The sequence below is a fragment of the Colossoma macropomum genome, unplaced genomic scaffold (genome assembly GCF_904425465.1).
Source record: "Colossoma macropomum unplaced genomic scaffold, Colossoma_macropomum, whole genome shotgun sequence".
NCBI classification, from domain to species: Eukaryota; Metazoa; Chordata; class Actinopteri; order Characiformes; family Serrasalmidae; genus Colossoma; species Colossoma macropomum.
Genome location: NW_023495515.1, coordinates 1,202,067 through 1,222,597, shown reverse-complemented (window position 1 = coordinate 1,222,597; position 20,531 = coordinate 1,202,067). Strand labels below are relative to the sequence as shown.

Sequence of the window (20,531 nt, the reverse complement as noted above, 5' to 3'; positions counted from 1 at the left end):
CCACAGCAGTGAATTCCACAGCTCACCCATCTACAGCAGTGAGTTCCACAGCTCACCCATCTATAGCAGTGAGTTCCACAGCTCACCCATCTACAGCAGTGACTTCCACAGCTCAACCCTCTACAGCAGTGAATTCCACAGCTCAACCCTCTACAGCAGTGAATTCCACAGCACGACCTTCCATGGTGGTGAATTCCACAGCTAAACCCTCAACACTGGTGAATTCCACAGTTCCACCCTTTACAGCAGTGAATTCCACAGTTACACCCTCTACAGCAGTGAATTCCACAGCTCAACCATCTACAGCAGTGAATTCCACAACACGACCTTCCATGGTGGTGAATTCCACAGCTCAATCCTCTACAGCAGTGAATTCCACAACACGACCTTCCATGGTGGTGAATTCCACAGCTAAACCCTCAACACCGGTGAATTCCACAGTTCCACCCTTTACAGCAGTGAATTCCACAGTTACACCCTCTACAGCAGTGAATTCCACAGCTCAACCATCTACAGCAGTGAATTCCACAGTTCAACCCTCTACAGCAGTGAATTCCACAGCTCAACCATCTACAGCAGTGAGTTCCACAGCTCAACCATCTACAGCAGTGAATTCCACAGCTCAACCCTCTACAGCAGTGAATTCCACAGCTCAACCCTCTACAGCAGTGAATTCCACAACACCACCTTCCATGGTGGTGAATTCCACAGCTCAACCCTCTACAGCAGTGAATGCCACAGTTCCACCCTTTACAGCAGTGAATTCGACAGCTCAACCCTCTACAGCAGTGAATGCCACAGTTCCACCCTTTACAGCAGTGAATTCGACAGCTCAACCCTCTACAGCAGTGAATGCCACAGTTCCACCCTTTACAGCAGTGAATTCGACAGCTCAACCCTCTACAACAGAGAATTCCACAGCTAAACCCTCAAGACCGGTGAATTCCACAGTTACACCCTTTACAGCAGTGAATTCCACAGTTACACCCTCTACAGCAGTGAATTCCACAGCTCAACCATCTACAGCACTGAATTCCACAGTTCAACCCTCTACAGCAGTGAGTTCCACATTTCAACCCTCTACAGCAGTGAATGCCACAACACCACCTTCCATGGTGGTGAATTCCACAGCTCAACCATCTACAGCAGTGAGTTCCACAGCTCAACCCTCTACAGCAGTGAATTCCACATTTCAACCCTCTGCAGCAGTGAATGCCACAACACCACCTTCCATGGTGGTGAATTCCACAGCTCAACCCTCTACAGCAGTGAATGCCACAATTCCACCCTTTACAGCAGAGAATTTCCACAGCTAAACCCTCAACACTGGTGAATTCCACAGTTCCACCCTCTACAGCAGTGAATTCCACAGTTACACCCTCTACAGCAGTGAATTCCACAGTTCCACCCTCTACAGCAGTGAATTCCACAGCTCAACCATCTACAACATTGAATCCCACAGCTCATCCACGTTCGACAGTAGTGAATTTCATGGCCGAACCCTCCACAGGCATAAATTCTACAGCTCAATCCTCCACACATGTGAATTCAACAACTCAACCCCCCACAACAGTGAATTCCATAACCCAACTCTCCATGGCAGTGAATTCCACAAGTCAACCATCTATTGCAGTGAATTCTACAATTCAGCCCTCCATGGCAAGTATGTGTAATTCTGGCTTTATATGGTGAAAGTTTCATGCAAAAATGTAAAGTTAGCAGGTGTGCATATGGAAGTTTCTGTGAGATAAATGCACATGAAATACATATATAATCACCTGCATCATTTCTGGCACCCTTGGTAAGAGTCTATCAGAGTGTACAGGAACTTTTAAATGCTCATCCATGATTTCCTGTTTCACTGGGGTATAAATATGAGGTAACACAGAGGCCAGGTCCCCTTTGTCATTAATGACCATGTGGAAGATCTTGAACTTCATAAATTAGACAATAGCTATTAAAAACAGCTGCACACCAGACATTTTTGATGACCTTTTTTCTTACCTATCTTTACTAATGGTGTTTATGTTAAATATGGAGCTGAAAATAACTACAAATCTTTTACTATATATAGTGTATAGTGGTTTCTAATTGGGTTTCCACAGATGTACGGATTGGCCTGAGAGCAAAGGTCATTACACATGGGGTCCTATCAGAGTCTGATATTGAGAAGCTGGTCCTGATGAAGGTGAGTGGCTTCTCAGTTTCTACTCCATATTAATGCAGCTAAACCGAGTGGACCATTCTGAACCATTTTACACCAGTTTTGAATCATTAGTTAAAAAATGACCTAAAAACTGGAGAGACTTCTGTAAGAGACTAAAAGAAAATGGACTGATATTAATACTATTCTATCAAAGATTCATATTAATACTCTCCCTCTCTCTCTCTCACTCTCTCTCTCTCACTCTCTCTCTCTCTCTCTCACTCTTTCTCCCAAGCTTGAAGAGGAGTTGCATCGTCTTGGCGTTCAGCATAACTATACATTGCGTGTGAAGAGCACTTATAAAATTACTCCCTGATAGACATTCACGTCATATTAAGTTTTTCACTTTTTCACTTCTACTCAAATGCAAAACATAACAACTGGGGTGGTCTCAGTCTTTCCTGTAATGAATGGGCCACATAAATCAATGGCCTCTACATAACTATGTGTCTAAATAATTTCACTCGCTAAATCTTAAGTAGCTAGATTTGCCTTTGCTAAAGGAAAAACGGTGCTTGCAGGGCTAGAAAATATGAGAAAAAAATCTAAGCAACAGGTCACAGAATTCAAATGTATAAAACAGCAAGGACAGATGGAAATAAATAAATAAATAAAGAAAGAAAGAAAAAAAGAAAGACAATAAAAGAAGAAAAGAAAGAATGAAGAAAGGAAGAAGAAATAAAGAAAAGAAGAAAAAGAAGAAATGAAGGAAGGAAGGAAGGAAAGAAGGAAAAGAGGGCAAGAAGAGAAAGGAGGAATTAAGAAAGAAATGAAGAGAAACAAAACTGGATTCATTTGAATTTATTAATTTAGTACTTTTATTGAAATAAATAATTTACAGTGAAACACTTATTGCCTCCATTGTTACTCAATCCACCAAATTTAGTCGATAAATGGAATTAATTAAACTAGATACTCACAGGCTTGATTACTACCCGTACTATTTAATCAAAACATCACTTAAATGGAACCTTTCCAACAATGTGAAATAGGCTAAAGGTTCCCAGTTGTTACATTTCAATTCAGTTATTGAAATATGAAATATAGTGGTATCCATGGGAGGGTTGCAAGGCAGAAACCACAGGAACATGAAATATGCTGCATTATCTTTTTTTTTTTACCACATACATTTGGCATAAAGCTAACATAGCATTTCACAAAAATAAGAGCATCATACCAGCAGTGAAACATGGCGGTGGTAGTGTGATGGTGTGGGGCATGCTTTTCTGCTTTAGGGCCTGGGCTACTAAAAAAAACAGTCTACCAGAAAGTCATGCTGGAGAATGTCCGCTCATCAGTCCATCATCTGAAGCTCAAGCTCATTTGTGTTATGAATCAAGACAACAATCGAAAGCACAAGAGCACGTCCACCTCTGACTGGCTCAAAAGAAACAAAATTACAGTTTTGGAGTGGCCCAGTCAAGGTCCTGACTTGAACCATATTGAGATGCTGTGGCAGGACCTTAAATGGACAGCTCATGCTTGAAAGCCCTCCAGTATGGCTGAATTAAAGCAATTGTGCAAAGAAGATTGGGCCAAAACTCCTCGACAGTGATGTGAAAGACTGATCTACAGTTATATAAAGTTATTGGTTAAGGTGGCACAACCAGTTATTAAGTTTAGGAATGCTTTTTAATAAGGGTGGTATAAGTGCTGCATTTTTTCCTTCAGTAAAGGAAATTATCATTTAAAAACTGTGCTGTGTTTCCTCATGTTCTCTTTGGCTCATGTTAAATTTTGTATGAGGATCTGAATTACCAATTATAGTGATAAATATACAAAAATAGAGGAAATCAGGGTGAATACTTTTCCACAGCACTATATTGTACCGATCAGGCATAACATTATGACCACCTCCTTGTTTCTATGCTCATTGTCCATTTTATCAGCTCCACTTACTATATAGGTGCACTTTGTAGTTCTACAGTTACAGACTGTAGTCCATCTGTTTCTCTGCATACTTTGTTAGCCCCCTTTTACCCTGTTCTTCAGTGGTCAGGACCCCCATGGACCCTCAAGAGCAGGTACTATTTGGGTGGTGGATCATTCTCAGCACTGCAGTAACACTGACATGGTGGTGGTGTGTTAGTGTGTGTTGTGCTGGTACGGGTGGATCAGACACAGCAGTGCTGCTGGAGTTTTTAAACACTGTGTCCACTCACTGTCCACTCTATTAGACACTCCTTCCCTTCTGTCCACCTTGTAGATGTAAAGTCAGAGATGATAGCTCATCTGCTCTGCAGTTTGTGTCACAGGACGCTACCCACAGGACGATTGTAATATTGTGTTTATGTACCAATGTGCCAATTATTGTTCTAGTTTAGAACAGACAAGTTGTTTATATAATGTCTTACCATTAATGAATGTAATGAAAATCATAGAAAAAACTAATTGTGAAAACTATTTCACCTCTTCATTTGAAACTTGCTACTGTGAACACATGCATTCTTGAGCTCCTACTGATTTGGGTTCATGATTTCTTGGGTAAGAAAGTGTGAGCTTCCCCTTGTGCAACATGTGCTTCAGGAAAGCCATGTGTAATATAGTATATATGTCTGTGTAATTTAGCTATATATGTTTGTAGGAAATTGCATTTGAAAAATTTTACAACTCACCTAAACATAGGGACACTTAAGCTGTACACAAAATGCTGAGAATTTTCCTTAGATAGTAGGTTCCTCATTGTTGTTCATTATAAGCTTGTTTATTATTTAGCGGTTCGACGCGACTGCTCAAGCATATTGTTGATGCCAAGGAGGGCTTGGTGTGTTTGACTGAGCTTCTTAATGAGCTTTCTGATGCTATCTAAAACACCCTCCTGTGAGTACAGAGCCATCCGTGCGTCATTTAGGACCCTTCTAATCTCCTGACCAAAGCAGGATTTCTCAGTAAAGCTGGTGAACTTGCGAAGGAATATATTTTTCAACCTAATCTGCTGCATCTGTTTTATACTATTGATTACCACAGACAATAATTATGACTAATTGATTATAGAAGTGTTGAGAAATCTTAGTGTAGTCATGCTTGGATATAAAAGGAGCATCTAGGAAAGGCCTAGTCCTTTATGAGCAAGGATAGTCAAGGTTTGCCCCTTTGCCAAAAATGTATCAGCAGAAAATTCAACAGGTTTAGGATGTTCCTCAATAAAGGACTGCAAGGATTTCACTGTTTACAGTGCATAATATCATATCATTTAGGGAATCTGGATAAATCTCTGTGCATAAAAGGCAAGGCCGAGAAACACAACTGAGTGCCCATCACCTTCCACACCTCAGATGGCACTGCATTAAAAACTGGCATGCTTTTGTGATAGATATCACCTTATGGAATCAGAAATACTTTGCCAAGTTGTTGTCAGTAAACACTGCCTGTCACTATCCACAAATGCAAGTTAAGATTGCACTATGCACAGTGGAAGCCATACATTAACAACAACCAGAAACGCCGCCGACTTCTCTGGGCTCGAGCTGATCTGAAATTGTATTGTGGTGAGACAGTTTATGGAAATAATGGAAGTTGTCTTCTGTAGGCCAAAGAAGAAAAGGACCATTGAGATTGTTACGAGTGTAAAGTTCAAAAGCCAATGTCTGCTGCCTTCTATATGCCATCTTTTTCAGGGACATCCATGCTCATTTCAACATGACGGATTCTATACGTGTGACAACAGCATGGCTGCATAATCGGACAGTGCCTGCCTGCAGTCTGTCTGTTTCCTACTGTAAAAGCTTGTTTTATTAAGGCCAAAAAAAAGACAGCAAAGGCCCTGTAGGGTTGCACAACTTTTATAACAAAAGAATGGCAAAAAATAATGCTTTATGTATTTAGTCCCTAAATGTTAATTAGGTGCTGTTTAAAGGAAAGGTAATGTAATACAGTGGCCCAAAATTTTTGGAATGTGTTCCAGGTGTCAAATTTGGAATATATTTACAAGAACACAATGAAGTTTGAAGGTAAAATATCAAACATTGGTTTCAGTTTCAGGTCCAACAGAATTTACTAATCACTGCTTCATGGTTTTATTAGCATTTCACATACTGTCCCAACTTTTTTGGAACAGGATTTGTAATAAAGTGGACAATTATTTACAATTATTAATAGGCCAGTCATGAGAAAACATGCCACTCTCTTTTAGTACTGAATTCTACAGCCCAAGGAATGGAATGAAGCTCTTCTTTTATGCTAAAAATAATAAAAGAGAACAAACTTCAACATGAAACAGCTCAGAGATTACAGAGATATCAGCTAAAAGAGATACGAAAGATAAAAAAACAGCAGCATTTCTGTTCAAAAGCCTTCATATTTTGTGGAAAGACAGTTTGTCTGCACCATGAGACATTTCTTCAATGGCATTTTCCCCCCACAACCGCTTGAACACAACACTTTGAACTTGCCTTCTCTAACCTTTTTATCTTTCAAACCTAAATCCCAAAAGCATTGACCAGCTTGCTGAAAGTGCAGTGCTCTCGAAACCTTTCCAAAATGTAATCGCTTCCCAAAATGTATTGTGGTGAAATGCACGCAGCTACAGAGCTGGCTGTAATGTTAGGTGTGGCCAGTATGAGTTGCAAACAAAGCTGAAAATGAATAGACTCCAATGATATCCACAGATGAGCCCACATTTATGACCACTCACAAACTAAGAGGAAAACTTTGATCATCTACAGCACATGTCAAGGTCAAGGATATATTGGATGGTAAGTGAACAGTCAGTTCTTGTTGTCAATTTGTTGGCTCTGAAGAATTGGGCAGGCATGAAGACCTGAGCAGCTTTGAAAGGGCCAAAACGATACGGCCAGATGACTGGGTCAGAGCATCTCCAATATGACAAGTGGGTTGCATTTTAAACCGTAGCATACTGTATGCACTGATACACTTAAGTGGTACTTATTGAGTTATTTTGCAACTCAATCAATATCACTAAATACACTAAATGAAACATGTATTTACTTTTATAAACCACATTTAAGTAGTCACTTTGATATGTACTTGCAGAAATAATTAAATAGGACTATATATATATATATATATATATATATATATATATATATATATATCTTCTAAACTTATAAGTGCTTTTAAAATGCTCTAAACTGGAACATCTAATGTTGCAGTGAAGTTCTACACATGCAACATATTTTAAGTGTGTACTCTTACGGGTACCAATATAATTGGAAGTTGCAACTAAAATGTACTAAAATCATTCCTTTAAAGTAATTGATGACAAATATACTTTTCTTTAGATAAGCATTGTTTAAGTATGCATTCAAAATATACTACTATACTACTTTCAAATAAATGAAATAAAAAAGTGGCTAATATGTTCTATATAATATGTTCTGCATTTTAGTAAGATCTAAGGTAATGGTCAAAGTAAGCTAATAGCTTAGGTAGCCAATTAGCTTAGCCAAATATTTAGCAGAGGGCCTCCTTTCTTATGCAAAGAAGTGATTAGTTATTGTCAAAAAGCTAAAAGTAAGTACTGTTTTTCAGGGGTTGGTCTAGAACCCTTAGTTCCAGTGAAGGGAAATCTTAATGCTTCAGCACCAAGACATTTTGGACATTGTGTGCTTCCAACTTTGTGAGAACAGTTTGGGGAAGAACCTTTTCTGCTGACTGAGCCCCAGTGCACAAAGCAGCGCCATAAAGGCCTGACTGGGTGAGTTTGGTGTGAAAGAACTTGACTGGCCCTCACAGAGCCCTGACCTCAACCCCATCACACACCTTTAGGATAAACTAGAAAAGAGATTGTGAGCCAGACCTTCTCGTCCATCATCAGTGCCTGACCACACAAATGCTCTTCTGGATGAATGGCCAAAAATTCCCACAGACTCTCTCCAAAATCTTGTAGAAGCTTCCCAGAATAATGGAAGCTGATAGAGCTGCAAAGGGGGACCAACTCAATATTAATGCCTATAGATTTAGAATGGGATTCATAAAAGCTCATGTGGGTGTGATGTGTAGGTGTCCCGTGACTTTTGTCCGTATAGTGTATTTGCTTTAGTTTTGGTCATTTCTTAATACTTTTACTTCCTCTTTACGTTTAAGAGAATTATCACCACAGAAGCAGGACTCTACTTCAATGGGGCACTCAAAATGAAAATGAAAAATGTAACCATTGCTACATTTGTTGTGAACATGCCTACTCACCTCCTACAGTGGTGCCCCAGTGGCGGAAGCAATGCTGCTACTGTGGAATACTACATAAAACAACAAATAACATTAATTGCTAGTTTTAGGCCAGCATGCCCTTTTTCAACCTTTTATGACCAGAGCTACTTGCCAAGCCTGTTAGAAATTCCAGAAAATTGAATGGTCTTTAACAACATGAACCCTTGAATGCTGGTGTCTCAATAGTGTTTACTCAGCTTAAGTCACTGCAAAGCACAATATTTGAGTTTAATAACATTTTTTGTTCATAACAGAGTGAAGCAGCCTTCCGGGTGAGAACACATATTGATGGGTTGCTATGTTTACGTGTTTGTTTGAAGGAGCTTTTCTAAGCCATCCATTGTAAGGCGAATTGATTGGAGCGAATCAAGGTCGGCCCAGTTGTTCATGTTTGTTCAGATTTGGGGTTTTATATCCAGTTTTGAGTGGTTACCAGTACTTCCAACCACTCAGAGGCAGCACAGACTATGGCAAAGTACCATAACGAGGGAATTCTACCAATTTTTCTAAATTTGTGCATAATGATCTGGTCATTCAAAGAGGTTTGATGAGAGGTCAGAATTGATCGTAGAGATAGTGAGGGGAACCAGACAGCTAAAGAGTTTAATGCCTCTAAAAGTTCCCTCACAGAACGTTGATAGATGAAGTGATTATAAATACACTGCCTGATGTCTGAGACATTATTTTGTGATGGTTTTGTGAGATGACTATGGCTTCCACTATTTTACAATCATCAACAATACATATAAAACTCAGACGGTTCTCTGGTGGTTTTGGAGAGTAAATAAAATGGCTATATTTGGGTTGTATACATTGTGACTCCTGGTTCCTATCACCACCACTGTAAAAAAAAAAAAAAATCTGAGTTGCTAAGTGTCTATACAAGGAACATTTTCACATCCAACCACTCTGAATGACTTTGTTTACCTCTCACGCAAATATTTGGAAAAAATCGCGGCCTTCATTCAGTCACTGTGCAATATTTCAGGACATCTGAAGGTTCTTTAACTTCAGGACACTAATTTCTTTTGGAGAAGGTAAAAGATTTTTAAGATAAGGTCAGAACGTTGCCAGCAATGCTAGCACTACACTGTTAAAAATGAGAATTCAGCTCAAAATAAAAGTATAAAGAAACTGATTACTGAGCTTGAGTTAACTCAACATGACGACACTAGAGTTCACTCAACTCAAACTTCTTAGCTGAGTCAAAATACATATTTTCTTGTCATTTTTTAGTTCTGCATTTCAGTTGGTTAAATAATATAGATTTGTAATACAATTTCTCCACTAGCTGGGACTCCACTAACTGGTACACACTTATGGATGGCTATGGCATCGCCAGGCAAGCTGATGATCTCCTGTTGGAGTGATGGCTTAGCCTGTCGCACCACTCAGGAACACCTGAAGTTACTCACATTTTGTGTCCATAAATGTTAATACAGTGTAGAAAAAATTTGTCGCTTTAACGGTGGTAGCATGGTCATGTGTTCTAGTCCATTTACTCAACCCAGCATCAGGAGATTGTGAGCCCAAAATGAGAAAAATTCTGTGTTGGAAAAGTTTATTTAAAGTTAAGCTGACGTCGTTTTTTAAAGTGCACCAAAATGTTCCCCGTCCAGAGCATGTTTCAGAAATGAGTTAGCCTGTATCTTTCAGAGCCTCAAGCTCAAGCTTATACCCATTTCATTTATAGTGATAAGAAATGCCACAGTTAACATTTTGCCTAGTACAAGGGGACAAAGAGAGGCCAAAATATTCTGCTTCTTTCTGTCCTGTCATTGCTTTTCTTCTTTCTGATTTGAATGTTTCCAGTTTTAAAACTAACTAGGAGATCTATTGGTCACCTTTTCAAACGGTCTACTTTAAAGGACACTTTAAAACCTGACGTTTCAAAATGTTTTTACACACGTTGCATGCAATTACACATTTCCACCATATCCCCAAAACATACATAGTGGAGCTTCAGTTTCATAGGAAAACGAATCATCCTCAAAGAGTTTTATGTTATATATAAACATTAGGAAAGCTTTGAAAAGTACTGTTTGCTCTTCTTAGAACCCACTTACACATTTTTCATGAAGATTCTTGCACCTGCTTTCAGGTGCCAACATATCGATGTTCCCCTCCATGTTCCCCACCGCCACCAGTTTGGTCCCATCCGGTTTTCTGGGGGGTTGGGGGGGGGGCGGGGTTGCTGGGGGAAGTCTCCATGCCTGCCACCTTGATTCAGCAGGATCTCCGAGGGTCTTGATGCTCCAAAACCTGGACTGAGGACAGGGCCTACGCCAAAGGCGCTTTAGTTTCTACTGAATTGTTATCTGTCAACTTGTAAAGTCCCAACGAGGGCTAAAATTGTCTTACTTCACCTCTGCCTTCTGAGACGTCTCACTTCTTTACAGTGCACCATTTCACATCACTCTGAATTGATTTCTATACTGAAATTTCCAGGGATTTCAAAAAATCTGTAGCAATCTGGGCAGCTCAGTGGGTAGCACTGTTGCTTTGCAGAAGGGCCTGGGCTCGATTCCCCAGCCGGGCGACCATGGTCCTTTCTGTGTGGAGTTTGCATGTTCTTGTGTTGGATTCCCCTGGGGACCTGTCCATGGTGTTTCCTGCCTTCCGCCCAGTGACCACTGGGATAGGCTCAAGCACCCCCTGTGACCCAGAAGGATAAGCAGCTTAGAAGATGGATGTATAATTCCACTTCAATGTGATTGTGAAAGCTAACAGCTGTAGAAAATAGTCATGGTGATTTCAAATAATTGCGATTATGTAGTAATTGTGACAGGCTTGTGAAAGAAAAATGATGTGGGCTAATCCACACATATCCTCACCACAGTAAAGGCTAGATGCAGTGTTTTCCCTTTAGCACCAGTCAAACCTTCCAACCGTGTTAAATGATCCTGAACTGCATAAGCACATATTAGGTCATGGCGCTCGCTACCCAGCCAGGTAGCTTTGCTTATTTAGCAAAGCTGAAGGACGGCCGTTAAACCATCTAGGTCAGGCCCTGTAAGACAGTAATATTAGCATAGCTAATGCTTTGTCGATGAAAGCTAATGGCAAAGTGATGGTAATTTAATGCGAGCATGGCTGATGCTGCTTCAACAGGAGTGAAAATGCAGATAGCCTTGAAGCGGAGCATTCAGACTCTATTGAGAATTAAGAAAGGATGGTAAATTCCTCCAAAGACCCATTTGGCAGCGTTTGAGTCAGCGGGAAGCAGGCGCACATGCACAGTTCCACCTCTTAGTAATCAAATCACACTCTCTCTCCTAATGGGAACACCAGCCTTAACAATCAAGAGCAATGTGGAGACAGCAGATGGCTCCAAAGAGCTTCAAACAAACCCGGAGCAGGGCCTCTCTCTCACTGACAGCAGGACTCTCTCAGGCCTGTAAGAGCAGCAGAACTAAACTCTGAAGAGAAAGCTGCACACGTGAAACCCCAGAGGAGCAGCAGGACTCAGCTCAGCCCTGTAAAGGAAGCACATCGGCCACACATGCTTGGGCTAACCCTGTTACAAGCTTCAGTCCTGTATTGCAGTACACAGAACTGGCTACTGAACGTGTTACGAAAAACAAATCAAGCTGATATTAATTAAATTCACCCATTGTAAAAATGCATTAGCCTTGACAGACCATAATTATCCCAGATTTTTAATCAGCCAAAGCCAATAAAGTCAAATAAAAGAGAATGAATTGTGTTTTTCTAAGTCTGATGAGATTTTCATCTGGTATATTCAAACAAATTAAGTCTGAATAGGATATATTATGCCATTTTCCTCAACTATTTTAAGATGGGGGTGCTTTTTTATTCACACATTGTGTTTAAGATGTTATTGGCTCCTTGCACCATCTATTTGCGTACTGGACGTGGATTATTTTATTCACCACCTCTGGTTTTTCTTTCTTTCCTAGGCAATATTCCCTCAGGTGTGTGCTTGAAATGTATATTTAGGTTAATTGGCTTCGTTATTGTTGGCACTCTATTGTTGAGTGTGGTTCTAGAAATGAAACTAAGATAAATCAACACCAGTAAATGAAGTTCAATGACCTTAAACGAATTGAGCTGGGAATGTGATAGCAGACGAGGTTTAGGCAATTGAAGTAAATCATGTTGATTGAACAAAATGGCCTTTTTTTTGAAAGAAAGACATTAATTTGTGGGGATATATTTTCCATAATTGAATGAAGTTCAGGTAAACAGTAACTTTTTTGGGTGTACATAAGAAATAAGAACATATGCCACATACTGTAAGCTCAAATAAGTTCACATAACTTAAAAAATTTGAGGTAACCAGTTACCCTAAAAGAATAAGTTAAGCTCTGGTGAACAAACCTGCAATTTTAAGGTAAATGTACTTAAGATACCAAACATAGCATGTTAATAACTTACATTTGTTGTGTTAGATAAACATGCATGCTGTGATATATTTTAATAGCTAACTACATTACTATTTCTGATTAGCTTGATCATCAAACACGGATGGGTTAACCCTTAGTAAGAAGGTAGTCACTGTTGTATCCTGCCAAAACAAACCCACACTTAGCAGTAGGAGGACCGCTAACTTGTCCTTCTAGCCAATAACACAAGGCTAGGCAGCTAAAAGAAACACATACAAAAAGCACCTAAAGGCCTCAGTGTACTTTTTGTGGAGACTACATTCACCTGGCTTCAGTGAACAATATGATGGAATTGCAGAGAAAATGAACACCTGTTCAAAGTGTTGTGCACACGGCAGCTGGGCAAACTCTGCGGACGAAACCTGTGATTGGTCGGTAAAAACGAGGCGTGCCAATAAACAAAGATGGACGACTTTGAGGAGCTTTGTTCACAAAAAGTATGCTGAGTGCTTCGGCAGAGACACCGATATTTCACTGTTCAACCCACATTTATTTAATGATCAGTGAATACTAATTAGTAAAAAACACCAAAACATATAGGTTATCTTATGTTTTGGTTCACAGAAGAATGAGGCTGAAGTTGGCTTCCTGTTCGCCAGCTTCTTGGTAGGTCATAAACTTACATGGTATGAGGGAAGGGGAAATGGTGAGGGTGGGTTGAGAAAAGAATTCTGAAAATGGTATCGAAATGAAGGGCAAATGTTCTAATAGATGGAATAGATTCTCATTCTTGTTCACTTAAAAGCTCAGTTAGAGTTTGGTATAGTGAGGGAATGTATTCAGAAGCAGCACATAAATAATGAACATGAATTCAGATTTTCTTTGCTGAACATATAAATATATTAGATAAATATAGCAAACAGATAAATGTACCAGAAGTGTGGACATTACTCTTATTTTCAAGTTGAGGAAATATGACCAAGGCAACATACCTAGAGGTATTTCTCATTAAAACTTTGATAAGGGAACATAGGGTTCTGGGAAAATAAGACCCAGGGAATACAGGACTCTTGAATATAGGACTGTTTCAAACATTACAATGAGGAAAATTAGGACCCTGGGAATACAGGAATCTGGGAATATAGAGCTGTTTCAAAAATTACAATGAGGGAAAATAGGACCCTGAGAATACAGGACTCTGAGAATGTAGGACTGTTTCAAACATAATGAGGGAGTATAGGACCCTGGGAATATAGGCCTCTAGGAATATGGGGCTGTTTCAAAAATTACAATGAGGGAACATAGGGATCTGGGAAAATAGGACCCTGGGAATATAGGACTCTGGAAATATAGGGCTGTTTCAAAAATGACAGTGAGGGAAAAAAGGACCCTGAGAACACAGGACTCTAGGAATATAGGACTCTGGGAATACAGGAATCTGGGAATATAGAGCTGTTTCAAAAATTACAATGAGGGAAAATAGGACCCTGAGAATACAGGACTCTGGGAATGTAGGACTGTTTCAAACATAATGAGGGAGTATAGGACCCTGGGAATATAGGCCTCTAGGAATATGGGGCTGTTTCAAAAATTACAATGAGGGAACATAGGGATCTGGGAAAATAGGACCCTGGGAATATAGGACTCTGGAAATATAGGGCTGTTTCAAAAATGACAGTGAGGGAAAAAAGGACCCTGAGAACACAGGACTCTAGGAATATAGGACTCTGGGAATATAGGACTCTGGGAATATAGGACTCTGGAAATAAATGGCTGTTTCAAAAATGATAATGAGGAAATATAGAGCTGTTTCAAACATAACAATGAGAAAAATAGGACCCTGGGAATACAGGAATCTGGGAATATAGAGCTGTTTCAAAAATGACAATGAGGGAACATAACAGTCCTAAAATCTAGAAGTTTAATGAGCACTGCTGGCTCTACCTAATAAGCAACTTAAGCAGCTGCTTAGGGTGCCAGTAGGCCCCTTAACAACTTCTGGATTATTAGTTAGCCTATAATTTTACAGTACATAAACTAGCAAGATGGGTGGCCCACAAAACATCCTGCTTAAGGCCCTCCAAAAGCTAACCAATCCATTTAGCTCAAGAGCTGGCTAACATTCATCCAAACTGGAGCTGCTTCTGCTGGAGGCTTTGCTCAGCCTCAGGCTTGGCCTGCAGGGCTGCATCTGGATACTACTGCCCAGTACTCTGACAACATAGTATTTCAGGACGTATTTTTTATTTAACAACATCTAAACGCAATACCTTCAACAGTGTTTCTCTTTCCTGCTTCTGGAGTCCCGCCACACATTTCACTGCCCCAACCCAGCTATTTGAAGTCTTTAAGGGATTGATAATGAGCTGAATGTGGGGGGATTCTTAGGAAACACTGCTCAGCAATATCCAAGTCATGCTTTTGGCTACCACAGCAAACCTCAAACTTTAGACGAGTGGTCCTCAAGTATATGCAGGTCAGTGCTTTGGTTCTCATGATACTTAAAAGCTATGTTTTTGTAGCTGCCATGTTGCTTTATGCATTTTAATTGGCCAGATCCCAAACTCTCTAAGCCAATCAAGGAAAGAAGGAGGGAGGTATTAAAAGTATGGGACCTGTTTTGCATATGAAAGAATGAAAGGTCCACTGCAGTGCAAGACATGAGCCTCTTGGGGCAGCATTCTCATTACGTACTCAGTTTACTCAAGGTAATGTATCTAAATTAGTTTTATTTTAAAACACTACATGAACAAATAAGCAGAAGTTCTTTATGTTTTTTAATGTACTGTATTCTGCAGATCGAATCAGAATGTTTGTGGACATAATCCAAGTGGCCGTACATCCGAGTGGATAAGTTACATCCAGTCATCATGGAAGTAGCTCAGATTATGGCACAATTTACTATGAATTCAAACATAACCAACAAAATATTAGCAATAATGGTAAAATCTTGTGTTTAAGGCAGTGATGTCAAATACAGCTGTTTACACAATACATCATATCTCAAAATGATACATTAAGGGTTCTTTTGGAGTCTATGAAAGGGTTTCCAAGGTATTAGATAACGTCATGGGGTCATCAAAACTTATATGGGGAACAATCAGAAGCAGATTGTTCAGTCCGAATGCACTTGCCCTAAGCTAGCCTAGCCTCAGTGAGCTAATTTGCTTGCTAAAAACATTATAATTCAATCCATTTTTGAAAAGGTCTGGTAACTAAGTAATAGATTTTACATTTTTCCCCATTTTGCAGCTTTTAAAAGCAGGTAGCGCTGCCAAAAGCAGTATCAATCCCAGTATCTGTGCTAACACTTGTAGCTGAAGCAATGTAGCGAATCCTTTACTCTTCCAGATGGAGATTAAGTTGCCAAGCACTATTACACAACTATAAATGCACTAGAATATAAACTAGGATGGTGTATTGATGTTTTAACTGCTATTTTTAGAATTATTACTGTGTAGAGAGTTCAACATAAGCTGACATAAGCTAGTTAAGAAGCTAACAGTGTTAGCATTAATGCTAGCATCCGCAGAACAAGCGTTTTGCTCTATTTTCACACACGACAGAGAAAAATTGAAGCTTTGTTTGATTCTACACTCAATTCTGTGTAAATGTAGACATTTCTGTGACAGCAAATCATTTGATAACAGCGAATGAGTTAAGCTAACTAGCAAGCAAGGTAGCTAATTAGCCAAATTAGACCCTTTAGAGCAGCAGTCACCAACTCTCCTCCTGGATATCGACCTTTCTGCAGGTTTCTACTCCAACTCAAATATAAAAAAAACTTCCTTCAGCTAATTAAGGGACTTTCGGAAGGAATAATTAGATGGTTCAGGTGGAGTGGTGTCAGGGATTCCCCAGTGTTTCCCTGTGTGTGCCTGTTTCTGCCCCTCTGTCATAGCCATGTGCTTTTCTGCCATGTGCACTCATTTTAATTTTAGTCTTTGTTTCCACCTTGTTCCCATCTTCCCATTAGTATTCCCGCCTGTGTGTAGTCCTCTTCTCCTCCTTCTCCCAGGTGTTCCCCATTGTGTCTAGTGTATGTCTAGCCCATTGTTTCAGTCTTTCCTTGTCTAGTCTTGCATCGAACCTGCATTTAGTTTCCCCTTTGTGATTCTTGTTTCATGTTCTTTTGTGTTATACTCAATGTTTTCATTCATTGTGGTCAAATAAAAACATCTTGCGCTTCCATCCAGATTAGGACTAAGAATAGGGCTTGAGCTAAAGTCTGCAAGAAGGGAGCTCCCTAGGAGCAGGTCTGGTGACCACTGCTTTAGAGCGACAAAATAATCAAAAAGACGGTAAAATCTTTCATCGAGGTTATTATAATGGTCCCAGTTGTCTCTTGAGCAGGTGGGAAATGAACTACAGCTAGAACCGTAAGGTCAGTTGGGTCATGTTTGGGTCAGTTCTTGTTTTTGAATGTGCAGTTGCTATATGGGTACTTATGGACACCTATCTTTTTATTTATATACATCACTCATTTCAGAACTCTTGGTGAATGCCCTCAAGGATAACGTCTTTATTTCAAGGTTGATGACGAATGTTTGATATGTAGAAAACACTTTCTGCTTGTTGTCCAGCAGTTTTTACCATACACCCATATAACACCCCCTCTTTTTTGTCAGAGTCTTATTTTTATCCTCCCCGTTAAACCTCCAAAATTAGCTGAGGAGGTAGTGCACCTCAAATTGTACTGCCATGCAGTTGAAAGAAATAGAATTATAACATGGGCTAAACCAGACCAAGCCACTCGTCCACTATATGACTAATGTACAGGGACATCTGACCATCACAAGTATATGAGCTTGTTTGACATCCCATTCTAAAACCATGGGCAATGAAAGCACTTACAGTTGTCTGGGGCAGATCTAGCAGGGCAGAACCTTCATAAAAGAAACTTCTTGTGGCAAAGGTGGCATCCTATGACAGTGCCACCTTTAAAGTCACTGAGCTCATCAGCCTATGGAGATTACAAGACTATGTGCTTAATTTTAAGTGAGGCTGAAACACCTGAACGCAATAATTAAAAGGTGTGTCCACATACTTAGGCAACATAGCATATATCAATCAGTGGGCTAGACCTTTTTTTACACTGTTTTCCATAGATTTGCTGGAGAAAATCATATCTTGCCAAGACAAATTATCTGAAATCTAGTCTACAGATCTAATATTTCACATTTTGTGATTGTTGTATGTTTATTGGAAGATAATTTAACTTATTTTCAGACATTTCTACTTGTTTTAAGTCATTTTATCAAGTAAAAGCTCACTATATTGACACATCATCTCGCTTGTTAAAGAAAAATACTACGCAAATGCGACAAAACCTGCTAGCTGCAGCACTTGATGCCTATTTGTGAATAAAACTGATTGTGATTCTGACCAGAACTCAGTTTGATGAGAGTGTGGAAGCTGCTGTGTCATCTGCGGATGTGGTTAATTGTGAAAGTACTTCTCTCTCCCTCTCTCTCTCTCTCTCTCTTTCATTCTGCTGGGGAATAAATCAGTCCTTAGGGCAGCTGGCAGTTTTAATCGAGTGAGGTCCCCCCTCTCCCCCTCACTCACGCACACACTCGCTCCCTGCTGCTTGATAATTAGTCTTGTTAGGTGGAGGAGGACAAGTGCTGTTTGTGTGTGAGCGCGTGCGAGCGCACCGTGAGTACATTTCAGGTGTGTGAGTTTTGCGCTGCTGTCGTTTTTCCGCCCACATTCCCCACCTCTGCTATCCCTCTGTGCCAGCCTGTGCTTAAAATCCATTTACCGCGTGCATATTTTAACATTAATATGACTGCAAGCACACGCTGTGACAGTAGCAAACTTTTTCTCCCCTTTAGTTTACATGAGTACACAGTGGATATAAGGGGTGCGATTAGGCCATTATCACTAATCTTTATTAATGAAACTGTATATGAGTGGACATTTCAGGTTACCCAAGCAGCAACAGTTTTACTATCATTTTACAAATAGTGCGGTAAAGATTTCCCATAATATACTGCAGAGGCCTACTTTACATAATTAGCGCTTCTGCTTCTGATTCACAACTAAACAGAGCTCTGACCTTCTGTGGTTGTTTATGATGAAATATTATTTGCTGCTCAATCTTAAATGGTTCACAAACTAGGACCTGGCCCAGTTTCCAGAGATGTATTGCATCTAAGGGGCTATACAGCAGACCACTGCTTTATAGGATGGCACTAGTGTTGGGCTAAGCATGTGCCGGTATGTAAAAAACTGTATCATGATCATTATCTAAACATTATGGTTTACAATATGATCACAATACTGCATAAACAATTATGTTTTTAATCTCATAAGCACGTTTGAAATATCTTTTCCTAAAACAGAAATATATTTGTGCAGTGTTTACAATGATAAAAGGCAAAAAAAAACTGTCCACATTATGATGCTCACTATCATATCAGATTATTTAAATTCAGTACCAGAGTTGAGGCCCCTGCCATAGGACACTGAGATCTTTATTAAGAGCTGTTAAGCTGCTCCACTCTAGAATACAGCACGTTACTATTACTAGTATCTGTTACATACCAACATGAGAATTGCATCATATAATCATCCGGAACATTTAACTGCAGTCATTATGCACTATATGGATAAAAATGTGTGTCCTTATTATTGAGTTCAGGTGTTTCAGCCACTCATTGCTGACAGGTGTATCAAATCAAGCACATAGCCATGCAGTCTCCATATTTGTGCCATCAGCAAACAAAACGAAGAATACATTCTTTGCTGCCAAGTAAAGAGCATTGTAACGTGACAGAACCACTCAGACGCTCGCAGATAAAAAGAACAAAAAAGCCTTTACTGTTTGAATCGTTGTCAAGAAACAGGCACAGGTCAAATCCAGAAAAGGCAGCAAGTAAAGACACACAAACATAAGAACAGGCAAACACAATCCAAAAGGGGTCAGGCAAAAACGGGTGAGTCAAAATACACAGGATAAGTCAAAAACCGGAAAACACAACACAGGAAATAAACACTCAGTGGCTCTAGAAAGAAGCAATACCTCACACTGAACTGTTCTAAAAGCCCGGGCTTTATATTAAAGCTAATGAGAGCTCAACAGGTGTAACAGATCAGTTCTCAGGAGAGAGAGATCTGTGATAGGAGCATGGTGGAGGGTCAGGAGTCATGTGATCTCCCAGAGGATTCTGGGAGATGGAGTCCAAGGAAAATAATAGCGGCCCCAATACTGACCCTTGAGGAACTCCACAATCTATATTCTTTAGACTGTTATAGTAATATAATTACTTTTTGGAGAACAAGCAACCAGAAGATTATGGGTTCAAATCCAAGGATTGGCTGGGTATTCCTGATTGTGCCCTTGGACAAATCACTTAACTCTCCACAGCCCCAGGCAGTGCTGCTCTGGAGGAAGGACTGTACAGCTTCCAGACTGGACTGAGTTAGGCAGCAAAATGACAAATCTCACTTGTAGGAGTGATAAAGCATAACATTAACATTAACATTCCCTGTAACAAAGTAGGGTAAAACATTACAGTTATTTTCTGGTAATCATATTACAGATACTGATTACTCATTTATCTCTAAGACAACAAGATTAATGACATGTAATGTATTTAATATAATTCAATTTGTAAATGTTTATGAACACATTGGCTACAGCTTCTAACTCCACACCAGCTCCTTGTTTTTCCTGCCTTAACAGATTTGACCCAGCTCATGGAGGGCTTAACAGTCAGCTTAGGATTTAAATCAGGTGTGTTAGATTAGGCAAAAGGAAGAACGTGTCAATCATGGGGTTCCCAAGAGCAGGAACAGAAACCACT

General features: G+C 39.8%; 1 protein-coding gene across 1 annotated transcript; it reads left to right on the top strand.

The window, feature by feature from the left end:
* The first annotated feature begins 392 nt into the window (after positions 1–392).
* Positions 393–4,128, top strand: LOC118802261 (uncharacterized protein PB18E9.04c-like). Its single transcript, XM_036562739.1, has 3 exons — positions 393–1,663; positions 2,106–2,188; positions 2,442–4,128. The coding sequence occupies exon 1, from the start codon at positions 393–395 to the stop codon at positions 1,314–1,316; it is 924 nt and encodes a 307-aa protein (XP_036418632.1). The 3' UTR covers positions 1,317–1,663; positions 2,106–2,188; positions 2,442–4,128.
* Positions 4,129–20,531: the final 16,403 nt, after the last annotated feature.